Genomic DNA, 13,326 nt, shown 5'->3' with positions numbered 1-13,326 from the left:
GCTGTGGTGGCACATGCCTGTAATCCCAGCTACTTGGGAGGTTGAGGCAGGAGAATAACTTGAACCCAGTAGATGGAGGCTGCAGTGAACTGAGATCACACCACTCCACTCCAGCCTGGGTAACAGAGCAAGACTTGGTCTTAAAAAGAAAATGAAAAAGAAAAGAATAATGAAAAAAACTACCTGTGTTTGAATCCTGTTCCACTACTTATTAGCTGAGTCACCCTGGGCAAATTATTAACCTTAGAGGGTTTCTGAAAAAGTGAGTGAGCTACAATATATAAAATGTTTACAGCTATATAAAATGCTTACAGGAGCCATGTACATGTTAGTCATTATTACTACTGCTTTTCATATTCTTTGTAGTTTTTCTCTACTTTTAGTGAATCAATCATTTAAGCAACAAATACCTGTCAAAGCAGCTTATTTTAAGTGCAAAAAAACCTGAGCTAGATGTTAAAAAATACCAAGAAGTATAAAATGTGGACTCTTTCCTTGAAGAGCTTTCAGATAACTTGGGATCAACAGAAAATAAACAGTAAGTAAAACGTGAGTTGTTGTAAGGTAATACAACCTTAGCAACTAGTGTGCTCCACAGTGCAATATTCAGAAAATGAAGACATCATTGTGTATTTTACAACATTAAGTAGATCATAAAAATTTGAGTGTTGTAACCATTCTATTATTTGACTTTGCAATCTTACAACTAGAAAAAAATGAGAAAAACAGATGGTATACTGTTATACCTTTTTCCTTAACAAAATGTAGGTTTCCTTCATATGTAAGACAATATAAAGAGCATAAATTTTGGAATTAAATTTGAATTTCAATGCTGCCACTTTCATTGACTAGTTAAATGGGGCTTTGGGAAGGTTCTTAACATCATGAAGACTCAGATTCTTACTCATTAAAACTGGTATAATAATAACTGCTTCACAGCACTGTTTTAAGGATGAAATGCAACAAGAAATATAAAGGACAGAACGCATATTTGGCATACAGCAGCAGGTGTTCAATAAAAGCAAACTTCCTTCTTCATCTCTAATTCTCTTTCAGCTGCAATGAAGAAGTTATCTCTTTGCCTGCCCTAATTTTATCATTCAAAAATGGCATTTCTCTTTCATGGTAATTTTTTTCACACATTCTTAAGATATATTTTCACATTCTGTAATTTTCTATAAACTAATAGTATCATTTAAGACACGGATCAGCTGCTTTTATTTTAGCTATATCTATATGTCACATATCCCTTCCAAATTAAATTCCTTAAAAGCAAGGAGTGTTTTATTCATCTCTGGCCAGTTAGTAGTTAGCACATAATTTGTGCTCAGTATACACTGCTGTATGAAAAAAAGTCCTTCCACAGAACTGTGAGTAGTGTACCTAGATACAGGGCATGGGTGTGGATGGTTGATCCCAATCTGAAACAGCCACAAAGGGAGGGAATGTGATTACTGCAAAAAGAAATGAAAAAGCAGGAAAGAGAAAGATCACATATATATATAAAATGTGACATATAACATACATATATATATATAAATTACGTTTATAAATTATAAAATACATATATTATAAATTTAAAAATTATAATGTATAAATTATAAATTCAAATAAAATTTTAACATATGTATTATATATTAAAATAAAACTTATATTGCTATTATAATTCTCCCTAAATCAGGCACTGGGTAAAAATAAAGCAACGAATAAGTCATTGAAAATATATCCTATAATCACAGTATATTCAAATAAAGTTTATAAATAAAGGCATTCAACTTACAGTATAACAGTATCTTCCTTTGAGGTAATATAGAAAGGGTTCTTCTGGTAAAAGTTTGATTGCTATATCTAGATGTTCCTGAAAGAAGCATCCAAAGGAAAATCATCTCCCAAGTTTCAGATATTGTCAAATGGAACTATGCCAAAGCCTAGTAACCCAAAAGTGGTTTTAAAACGTTGTCTCGGTCCTCCCCATCCCTATCATTAATACATTGAGATCTTATCAATAATTAAACTACCAAAATGATTGCTTACAATCAGAACCAGAACTGTGACTACGATTTAATAACTTAAATTATTTAAATTAATGTGTAATTTAAAGCGAAATTACTATTATAAAAATAGAAAACATCAAAGTCGTATGTTTGCCTACCCATGACTTGATTACTGAATAGTTACTGATTCTGAGGTAAGCTTACAAATATGGAATGACATGGAATGGGGGATAATGGCAGAAAAAAATAGCAGAGCTAGATGGGAGAAAAATCTATTCCTCTGGCATTATCAAATGGTTATAGAGACCTGGAAAATAGGGAAGAACTGTTTACTCATCTCTGTAATTATTGACGTCAAGGGGTTACGTACTGAGCTCTGGAGGCAAATAATACATTATGTGTGTGTGTATTACTCACTTTATTCATCTATCATGGCAAATTTAAATCCTAGATTGGATCCTGCTTTTCCTTGACCAAATCAATATGCAGAGATAGTTAACTACTTAGTGCTAGTTACACTTATGATATTAGTGAGCTTATTATCAAAAGGCTAGTTCTTTTTTTTTTTTTTTTTGAGATGGATTCTTGTTCTATTGCCCAAACTGGAGTGCAGTGGCACAATCATGGCTCAATGAAACCTCCATCGACCTGAATCAAGTGATTTTCCTGGCTCAGCCTCCCGAGTAGGTGGGATTACAGGTATCCACCACCATGCCTGGCTAATTTTTGCATTTTTAGTAGAGATGGGGTTTCATTATGTTGGCCAGGCTAGTCTTGAACTCCTGACCTCAAGCTATCTGCCTGTCTCAGCCTCCCAAAGTGCTGCAGTTACAGATGTGAGCCAATGCACCCGGCTGGCTAATTCTTAACCTCTGAAAAAGCAATACTCATCTATTCTGTGACTTCTTTCAGATTAATAATAATCTTTAATCACCCAAATAATTTCTTTTTATCATAGTACTATTTAAAGAATATCCTTTCATTTTCTAATGTTTAAACAAACAAAAAAGCAAATTCCCAGAGCTTAATCTGTTGAATAATCTGGTTTTACCTGTTGATGGAACATATGGCTATATTAAAACATTTTTAATATTAAGAAATACCCTTCTGGCCAGGCGCAGTGGCTCACGCCTATAATCCCAGCACTTTGGGAGGCTGAGGCATGTGGATCACAAGGTCAAGAGATCGAGACCATCCTGGTCAACATGGTGAAACCCCGTCTCTACTAAAAATATGAAAAATTAGCTGGGCATGGTGGCACGTGCCTGTAATCCCAGCTACCCAGGAGGCTGAGGCAGGAGAATTGCCTGAACCCAGGAGGCGGAGGTTGCAGTGAGTCGAGATGGCGCCATTGTACTCCAGCCTGGGTAACAAAAGTGAAATTCCATCTCCAAAAAAAAAAAAAAAAAAAAAAGAAATACCCTTCTGTAAATCTGGATCTGAAAAGAAATATTTTTAAAAAATACCTTGAAGAGGTGCCCATAGTTGATTTTGTTTTGTAAACCCTCAAACTCAGATACATAGCCACACAAAACTGCATACCTGAAAAGGATAAAAACAGTCACCATTGTGTACATTTTTAATAATTGCCACCAAAGCATATCATTAAAAGAAACTCTAAAGCATTCATTAATATTTAACAAGAGTATTCATATAAATATGAGGGCCCTAACAATAACAAATACTTAACATTAATGTGAGGTCAGTTCTCTCATCTATAACCAGGGATACTAACAATATTTATATGAATACTGCAAGGGAAAAATAAGCTAAAACAGGTAATGTGATTAGTGCTTGGGACATAAAGAGTTTCAACAGATGTTACCTGCCACTGTCACTATCATCATTTTGAGACGGAATCTCAAAAGAAACTCTCAGAAAAAGTCTAATCACATTAAGTGTTAAATTAGAAAAAATATTGTCAACAGATTTATAACATTAAAAACATTGTTAACGTCAACTTTAAAGAATTTATTCCCTCCTTTAAAAAACTTTGTTTCATTAGCTCCTTTAATATCAGTGAAAATGCAAATAAGTACTATGATTATAACAAAATCAAAGGTAATTTTAGAGTATGCTTTTTCAAAAAATTTCCCTTCTCCCTCAACCCTTCCTGGAAACACTGCATTACTAGAATAGTGCATCCCATAGGTCATTTACTTGTTTCTACTGGGAATACAAAATTTACATGAATAATTATTTGACTATAAGTTGCATGCAATATTTGTTCAGCAATTTGCTTATTTACTGGAAAAACTGTGGATATGTTGTTTTTCACATTCAGAGCATTTCTATCTGTACAAAAATCTTCAGAGTATTTCAGTGTTTTTATCTAAGGTAAAATATCCATTTACCTAAATATTTCAAGAGTAGGTGTTAATTTTTACTTGCATTGTCATAGTAACTAAGATGAAAAATATAATTTTGGATGTTATTTATTTCAGTTACTTCTGTGAATACATATAACTTCCACATACAAAAAGCAGTGAACAATTTTAATTTGGAACAATAAGACCATTCCTAGACACAAAAGATGCCATCATTTTAGTATTTGTGTTTTACATATTTTTTTGGAATCTGCTTCTTTAAAGTTTAAAGTACTATCCATCTTTTTATGTATCATAAATTCAAAGGTACCTGGTCACTTTCTCCCAAAGGGTCATTACTTCTTTTCTGTCAATCAATTTTACCTATGTTTGTGTGTATATATGATTTTTTAAATACTGCTCATTTAAAATACATAATTTTATGCTTTATTTCTCAAACACTCAGGTTGATAGAAATTCTGAAAAAGTTAATTCACACTATGGTGTATTACCTCCATCTAGAGGTCATTCTAACTATGTACGTTTTGACAAGAACACTGTATTTTCTTTGCATTGACAGTGAATATATCCTTAATAATCGACTATCATACTGTCACTATTAAAACAACTCCATTAATTTTCCTGCAGTATTTCTGATTCAGCACCAATGCTGTTTATACTATGAAAAAGCAGAGGCATCATACTGTTAACGGAAAAACGATTAGGTATATAAGAATACAAAACTGGGTTCTAGTTTTTAGTTTTCCACTTACTGTATGGCTCTGATTACTAACCAACACACACCCATGTGTGCGCACACACACAGAGTACCTTGCTTACCCCATCTACAAAGTGAAAACAAGCTGTTCTGTGAACCACAAGCTATAAGACATGTGGATATGATTTGCAAACAGTAGAGCACAACAAATATGTAAGACATTACTTATAATTAAGGTCAGGCTTATTTGGCCAACAAATTGCAAATCCTTTGGTGACTTTATTCTCATTCTCTTGATTCCAGAAGTATTAAATACTTTTTGTCAGTACAACAAAAACAACCGAATCTTACAGAAACCATATATAGCTTTAAAGTTACAAAGCCATTTCATTTTAGAAAAGTTAGAGATAAAACTAAGTCATTAAAATGATGTTCATTTTTCAATCATTCCCAAATAATATTAAGCCTTTATAAAAATTATTCTTAAAGATTACATCTTTTGTTTCAAACTGAAGGTTTATAAACCATCATATAACACTGTAAACCATGAGTCTGCAAAGTTTTGCAGTAGGAACAGAGAGTAAACGTTTTAGGCTTTGGGGCCAGACACTCTTTTGCAACTTCTCTGCTGCTATGCGAAAATGCATGTGTGTGGCTGTGATCCAATAAAACTTTATTTATGAAAACGGGCAGTCGAATTCATCTGCAGGCCACAGTTTGTCATTCATGCTGAATGAATGAGAAAATATCTTATTAACACATTAATAAACTCAGTTTTAATTCAGTTTTAACATAATTAAAGAGTACCCAACAGAATAAGATTTCAACATTTTGTTACAATTAATTATAAAATCAGGCTACCTAAATTTCATCCATTATTTTTCAAGTCAAAGTTTAAATTTCTTTTTTCATTCCCTCAAACATCTACAATTTAATTTAAGGAGAACTTTTGCATTCAGTAGGATATAGTATAAGAATTAAGATTAAATTGACATTTAAATTTCTTAAATTTTAATCAACTGAGATTTTAATTAATTTATTTATTTTTTTGAGATGGAGTTTTGCTCTTGTTACCCAGGCTAGAGTGCAATGGTGCCATCTTGGCTCACCACAACCTCCATCTCCTGGATTCAGGCAATTCTCCTGCCTCAGCCTCCTGAGTAGCTGGGATTACAGGCACGTGCCACCATGCCCAGCTAATGCTTTTTTTTTTTTTTTTTTTTTCGTATTTTTAGTAGAGACGGGGTTTCACCATGTTGACCAGGATGGTCTCGATCATGATCCACCTGTCTCGGCCTCCCAAAGTGCTGGGATTATAGGCATGAGCCACCGCGCCTGGCCCTGAGATTTTAATTTTTTTAAATTAAAAACTGATAGTAAGATATTAGGTGAAACACAATTGGATCACGACTCTGTGTGTGTTTTCATAAGATTTAATCTTGGGATTAAATGCTATGGTTATAAACAAAGTGTTTAGTTCTCAACAAACAGTGAAAGAAGATGAACAAAGAGACACAACCAGATTAGTGGAAGACAAACTGGGAAACCCACTAATGGAGAGCTCAGCATAATCTATGCTCACAAGATACATTTCAAGGTACTTAATGAAACCCTCAGAGAATTCAACATGGTTCCTCTATGAAAATTTGGAAACTCACACTGATAAATAACCTCAAATTAAGGATTTACACCAAATGCACATTTTAAATGTGATTCTTCATAGGTACAGATGCATGTAGGAGAGAAGGTCTAAGAGGACAGGATGGGGAAGGAAGAGCAACAGAGGACAGGGAGAAAGAAGAGAAGGAAAAGGAGGGGAGGGAGCAGAGAAGGGGGAGGTAAGAAACAGGAAGAGTGGGGGAGGAAAAGGAAGCATTGAGAGTTAAAAGCAGGACTTGGTGTTTTTTCTGCATCCTAATTAGGTTAATCAGTTCCCAAATGCCTCCATTACCAAAGGAGATGAAGAGAGAAAGGCTTGAGCACCGCAAATTCATTACAGTTACTAATAAAAGTAGAAGAACAAAAGTACTTTAATATGTATGTTAGTTTACTAGTGTTATTATGTAAATTAGATGATCTAGGTAAACCTGGCTAATATAAAAAATAGCCAAGACCCTCTGTACTAAGTAAGTGATCTTGAAAATCAGTACCAAATTGCTATCTGGAAAATTACCTTTTCCGCTAGAATTCTGGCAGAAGCACCCAGGGTACAAAACAATACTTTATCTATCAGGTACTCCAATCCCTAAAGCAAGATTCTATACCACCCATGCGTGACATATTAAGAAATTATTCACAGGTTCTACCAGATTTAGCCCTTCACTCTACTCCAGGCTATATAAGACAAGGCAAAGAATTCGCAGGAGGAAGACTGGGAGTGAGGATTTCTTCAGGGTTGGGGTGCTGTGGGTTCCACCTTCTACCCTCACATGACAGAGGGCAGGTGACAGGCTTGCATCTCATCAAAAGCCATCCGAGGGCAAAAGGTCTATTCATATTTTGGCATGTGTCCCTTTGAGTCTGGACAAATAAAATGTTACCAGATTCCTGCCCAAGGAATTTTAAGTGAGAGTTTGTGAGTGGAGCTCCCCCTGCTGATAGCAGAGTGAAAAAACAGGTCTCCTTTGGGAAAAAGGTTTGTACTTCAGATTTTGGAGGGGCAAAAATGAGACAAATGTGTACCTGTGGATAGGGAGCCATTTTGAGAGAGATTTTGCCTGAGTGCCCCTACATCATAGGGATGGGAAATAAAATAACTGCAGAGAAGGGTGGATTTCTGGAAACTCAGGACTGAAGAAAGGCTCATACATTTATTATTGTATTTTCCCACTACCTGGGTTACCTGCATTGCTGGGGAGAAAAAGAAATCAAGGAACTATAAATGTAAAAATGCAACTACAAGTAAAAGGAAGAATAATAATTAAATCAACATATTTCTACTTGTGTTTTATAATAATTTATATTTACAAAATAATGTTTATATAAACATACAAAGGGTCCAAACACAACACAATTAAGAATGATATTTTTTGCTCTAAGGATATTTACCTATACCCATCTAATTAATTAAATTCTCTTTGAGCTTTTTATGTCATAAATGGCTTTTCCTTGATCTGTGGAATTTGTATATTATGATACATCAATGCTTAAGAAATGGTTGATGTGCTTTTCTATATTTCATTTAGAAACATCCCATCATTTTAGTATTTGTGTTCAAATAAAATGTTATACTGAATTAGATTTAATTATAATTTATCATCTTCAAAGCCAGTAGACTTGGTAGATTCATTCAAGAATTTTTCAATAAAAGTTTCCCTTAAATACATTTCAAAGAATGCATAATAAAATGTGAATAAACAGAGTAAGAACACTTACTGTGCTATTATATATATTTTTCAAGGAATGTGACTGACAGATTAAACATGTGGGCCAATATTTTGAAAAATCCATTTAATTTAGAAAGAGGCAGATTAGAATTTAAAAGACTGCATAAATCCTCTATACTTACCACAGATGACAATGTCCATTCATGGGTGCTCTATTCATCGCTCTTTCACTTAAAGTTTTTCCTGAAAGATAAGAGTATTTACACTTAGTATCTTCAAGTGAGTTGGTAGGAGGTGGATTCTTGAATTAATTCAATGGTTCCCAAATTTCTTTAAATATAAGATTCATATGACAGTACTTCAGAAACATATTGCATAATGGTATACTCACTTCGAGTTTTTATCAAAGAATTCTGTACTCTCCAGTGATCAAATCTTTCCTAAGCATAACAATCTTAAACATGCTATTATAAGAAGAAATCTGTACTTCTTCCTCCCTCATGCTGAGTCCCAGCATTCTTCCACAGCTGATCGGAGCCCCTGCCTTGCTCTCAGCTCCAGTGTCATTACCATTACTAAGCACTTACACCTTATACACTGAATATAATTGGCTACCCCTTTATTATCTTTTCCATAGAGTAATTCCTTAGTGTTATGCAGCCTTCATCATATTTATGCCTCTCCTCTTCCTCCTCCCCTGCCCACCACCCTCCATTTTCACACTGTTCCTCGACAAAATAATTTTGAATATTTCTTAAATGGATAAATTAAAGGAATTCTTTTACATTTATTTCAATATCTGAATGAACACATCTGAGCCTTTTTTAACTCCTTTCTCTTTGGCACTATAAACTTTTCTCTTTTTTTTGGATATATCCTGTTTGAATCCTATGCTTCATTTTTGCCCCTGAATTCCCTTCAAACAATTGCTTTCCGAATTTCACCACCTAAGACATTAACTCAATTAAACTCCCATTTATGGATAACTTTATCCATTTAAAAATAGAGATCCAGATTGATTTTACCTATGGGAAACTGTAACTTCCATAAGAAAGACTTCTCTGCATCAACCTCCATCCTCTGCCATCATATCCTCCTTTCTGCTACATGGGCTCACGAACGACCTGATCTGTCTGCTTGTCTGTCTGTCTGTCTATCTGAGACAGGGTCTCGCTCTGTTACCCATGCTGGAGTGCAGTGGTGGGATCAGAGCTCACTGCAGGCTTGATCTCTTGGACTCAAACAATCCTCCCACCTTAGTCATGTGTTATTTTTAGTACAGACAAGGTCTCCCTATGTTGCCCAGGCTGGTCTCGGACTCCTGAGCACAAATCATCTAGCTACTTTGGCCTCCCAAAGTGCTGGGATTACAGGCATAAACCACTGCGTCCAACCTCTGTACTCTTCTTTAATAAGAACTTATTTCCATTCGTTTTTGTATATGTATGATTATTTGAATGGTGCTGCCTCCCCTATAAAGCCATAAACTCCCCTGTAGTCTGAAAACATGTCTATTTTGCTATCTTCTTACCTTAGCACATAATACCCAGGGTAGGGCAGGTACTTATGAAAAAAATGTATTTAATATTGATGAATGTTGGAGCAGTTTACACAGATACACTTTGATTTTCTCAGTAGATATGAAAATAAATCCCCTTGTTCTCTTTTGTTTTTATTTACCTTGAAATTAATACATCTCTTCTCTAGAATTCTGTTTTGTACATGGTTTTCAAACTGGATTGCTACAGAAAAACTCCACAAAGCTGATGATGAATATGCCAACAAGAGGGGGATGCCCTCTCATCCTCCTCCCACTGGGGGGAGCTAAAGCACAGAGGTCATTCAGCAAATAAATCTCCAAGTGGAAAAAATATAATTATAAGGGGTTTGGTAAAACTTTCTACTTGGAAATAAAAATTACAGAGAACTAGACTGGGAAGAAATATTTCTTGCTGTGTCTTCCTCTTGCTATCTTTTCCAGAAGAAAAGACTGGAAAAGAGAAGCCTTTGGAATAAATGAAGAATTAAAAGGATTTTGATGTCAAAGTACTATACTGACATTCAGAGAGACGGCAGGTAGGGGCTTTTGCAAGAACACATTTGACATTCAGTGAGAGCCCAGGTGAGATGCAAAAATAACAATTTGACATTTTGTCTATTTAGTTATTCTTGTTGTGATGAAAAATTTCAAAAACATACAAAAAGGTATAGATGACAGAATAGTGAACCACCATATAAGCATCATCCAGCTTTGACAATTATCAAACGAGGTTTTTAAACAAGGTTAATCTTGTTTCATCAAGTTACATTTGGAAAAAACATTAAAGTCTGAGAGTTTATTCTTTGTGGTCCCTGGAGTTCTACATTATGGGAAGTAAGATGTGTTACTTTAACTGTGGTTGACAACTGCTGAAGACACTTGTCCTCTACCTGTTATTATTTCTCAAACACTGCCACTACATTTCTTGTCTATGTTTTATAAAGTTCAAAGATGAAATCTGAGTGTTTTCAGTTACCTATTCTAATATACTCAAATACTTTTGAAGAACACATACTTTAGTCCGAAAATGCCTTTCTGTTCTGTGAATTTGTTTTGTACCAGAATATATTAAAACAGATTAAATATATTGGTTTTAGCTAAGATAATTTAGTTATAATTCACTAGTGATTTAGCATAGATCTTAACGGCTACTTGAGAATTATCTTTATAAAATGCTTACCAATATTAGCATAATGTTTCTTTTCTTGTGTGTCTGTAGATAGTTCATACATGTCTCCATAAGCACGAGCAAATCGCCACATAAACTCTATTTCATCTCTAAACTGAAAAGAAAAGATAGAGTTGCCTGTTAAATTAACTTGGTAACTTGTCTATTCTATTCCTGTTTTCTTTTCTTTCTTTTACTTTAAGTTCTGGGGTACATGTGGAGATTCTGCAGGATTGTTACACAAGTATACACATGCCACGGTAGTTTGCTGCCTCCATCCCCCTGTCACCTACATTAGGTATTTCCCTTAATGTTATCCCTCCCCAATCTCCCCAGTCCCCTGCTATCCCTTCCCTAGTCTACTCTTGTTTTCTACTGCAGATTTTTAAAAACTTGGGCAAGTAAACTGGTATTTATAGATTCTTGAATCTATGTATATACATATTTCAGTGTGAAACATTTTGGAATCCAAATACTCATGGCTAATAAATATGACCTAATGTAGTGTTACATTTGGAACTTAAAACCAATTAATATTAACCAGACACTAGCTCCATCTATGCAGAGGAGACATTTGATAGGTACCAAAATCTAGAAATTCTTCCTGGGCTGTGGCATCTGTTTCTTCTTTTCCTTTCCAAATTATCTATTATCAATATAATGAGCATCTCAGTTAATATTTGTAAGTTGAAATGCATACACTCAAAAGAGCAGTGACTGTTTTTACTTAAATTACCTAAATATAATCCTGAAGATCTATCAAATTTAAATAATGTGTTTAGAGTTGCTAAATCCTCAGACAAATAAAGATATTTATTTCTCCCTGGGACACTGTAAACTCCTTTAATTTTTTAGTGGTGGTGATGAGAGCACTGGACAGGCTTTTCGTTTCTTGTTCAGGCCTAACATTAAACACTGCAAAATTAACAAATGACCATTGGTAGAAATAGCTTTAAATGCCCTTATCTGTCTCAAAGTATTTATTAAATATACAAATTAATCAAATAAAAGTAAATCTGCATAATTATAGCTCTAGTTCTTATTTTTATGACCTTAGAGTCTAATAAACTTTTACATTTACTTTTTTACAAGCTTTAGTCATTTTAAATAAAAAATAAATTTTAAAAAAATTTAGTCATTTTATAGAGAAATTTTATATCAATCATTTAGCTTGTGTGAACCATGACACAATTATTATAGTCATAACTGAATGAGATGGGGGGTTAAATGAAAAATTGAAACTATACAAAGTGCTATTGTCATGTCTCTTACCTTTTCTTTGTGGTCACAAAGTAGCTCAAAACTCTCCGACTTGCCAGACTCACTCATACGCAAATGATCTACCTTCTGAAGAAGGACATCTAAATTTAATTCCTCTACATGTGTGTTAAATGCCTTACGGTCTGGAAAACTCTGTTCTTCTGTGTCGGTATTAGCTGTAATATACCTAAAATCGCAGAAATAATCATCAACTCCTTTGAAAGTTATCTATAGTAGCCAGAGCAATGCTTTTAAAATGCAAGTCAAATCATGCTCCTCTTATGCTTGAAACTGCAGTGGCTTCCACTTTCACTCAGGAAAAGCTCAAGTCCTAAAGCAGTCTATAAATCCCCATGCAATTTGCCCCCTAATCCCATTACCTCTTTGATCTCATTTCCTACCACTCTTCTCACTCATTCAAATCCACACAGCTCAGCTAGCTGCTTCTTCAATACTCTAAGAACATGCCTAGGTCTGAACCTCCACTTGCTGTTCCCTCTAATGAAATGTTGTTCCCTTAGACAGCCACGTAACTCACAACCTCACCTCCTTCAAGTCTCTGCTCCAATTTCATTTTCTCAGTGTGGCCCATCCAGACCATTCTATTTAATACCACAATCCCCATATCCCCTTCATCTTTAACCTCCCTCATCACACGTGAGGTTTTTTTCCCCATAGCATGTATTACCTTCTAACATACCGTATAATTTACTGATCTGTTACATGTGCTGTTTGTCAGTATCCTCCCCATTAGAATGCAAGCTCCCTGATGGTAGGTTCATCAACTGATGTATCAAGTGCCTAGAACAGCATTATTCACTGAATGTTGCTGAATGAATGATATACAGAGTTGTAGGAACTCAGCAGGCATTCAAAATTGTGAGTGTGTGTAAACTCACACGAACACATATTTATAGTTCAAGATGATGTTCTAAATTTTAACTTGGTTTTTAAAAGTTAATACTATTGCCCACATTTCATTTTTGCCAGCAAACAATGCAAACAACTTATTTT

General features: G+C 34.6%; 1 protein-coding gene across 3 annotated transcripts in view; it reads right to left on the bottom strand.

Moving 5' to 3' along the window:
* The window catches only part of LOC101049575 (regulator of microtubule dynamics protein 2), a 70,198-nt gene that overhangs the window by 25,506 nt on the left and 31,366 nt on the right, over positions 1-13,326 (bottom strand). For all 3 annotated transcript variants that reach the window (XM_010337495.3, XM_074396061.1, XM_010337494.3), the window contains 5 exons: positions 12,325-12,499; positions 11,065-11,167; positions 8,527-8,587; positions 3,461-3,536; positions 1,781-1,858 (listed from right to left, as the gene is read on the bottom strand). In XM_010337495.3, coding sequence (XP_010335797.1) covers positions 1,781-1,858; positions 3,461-3,536; positions 8,527-8,587; positions 11,065-11,167; positions 12,325-12,499 — 493 coding nt within the window. The remainder of the gene's footprint in view (positions 1-1,780; positions 1,859-3,460; positions 3,537-8,526; positions 8,588-11,064; positions 11,168-12,324; positions 12,500-13,326) is intronic.

Source organism: Saimiri boliviensis, chromosome 1 (genome assembly GCF_048565385.1).
Source record: "Saimiri boliviensis isolate mSaiBol1 chromosome 1, mSaiBol1.pri, whole genome shotgun sequence".
NCBI classification, from domain to species: Eukaryota; Metazoa; Chordata; class Mammalia; order Primates; family Cebidae; genus Saimiri; species Saimiri boliviensis.
The sequence above is the reverse complement of the archived record's forward strand: the minus strand, read 5'-3'. Positions and strand labels throughout refer to the sequence as shown.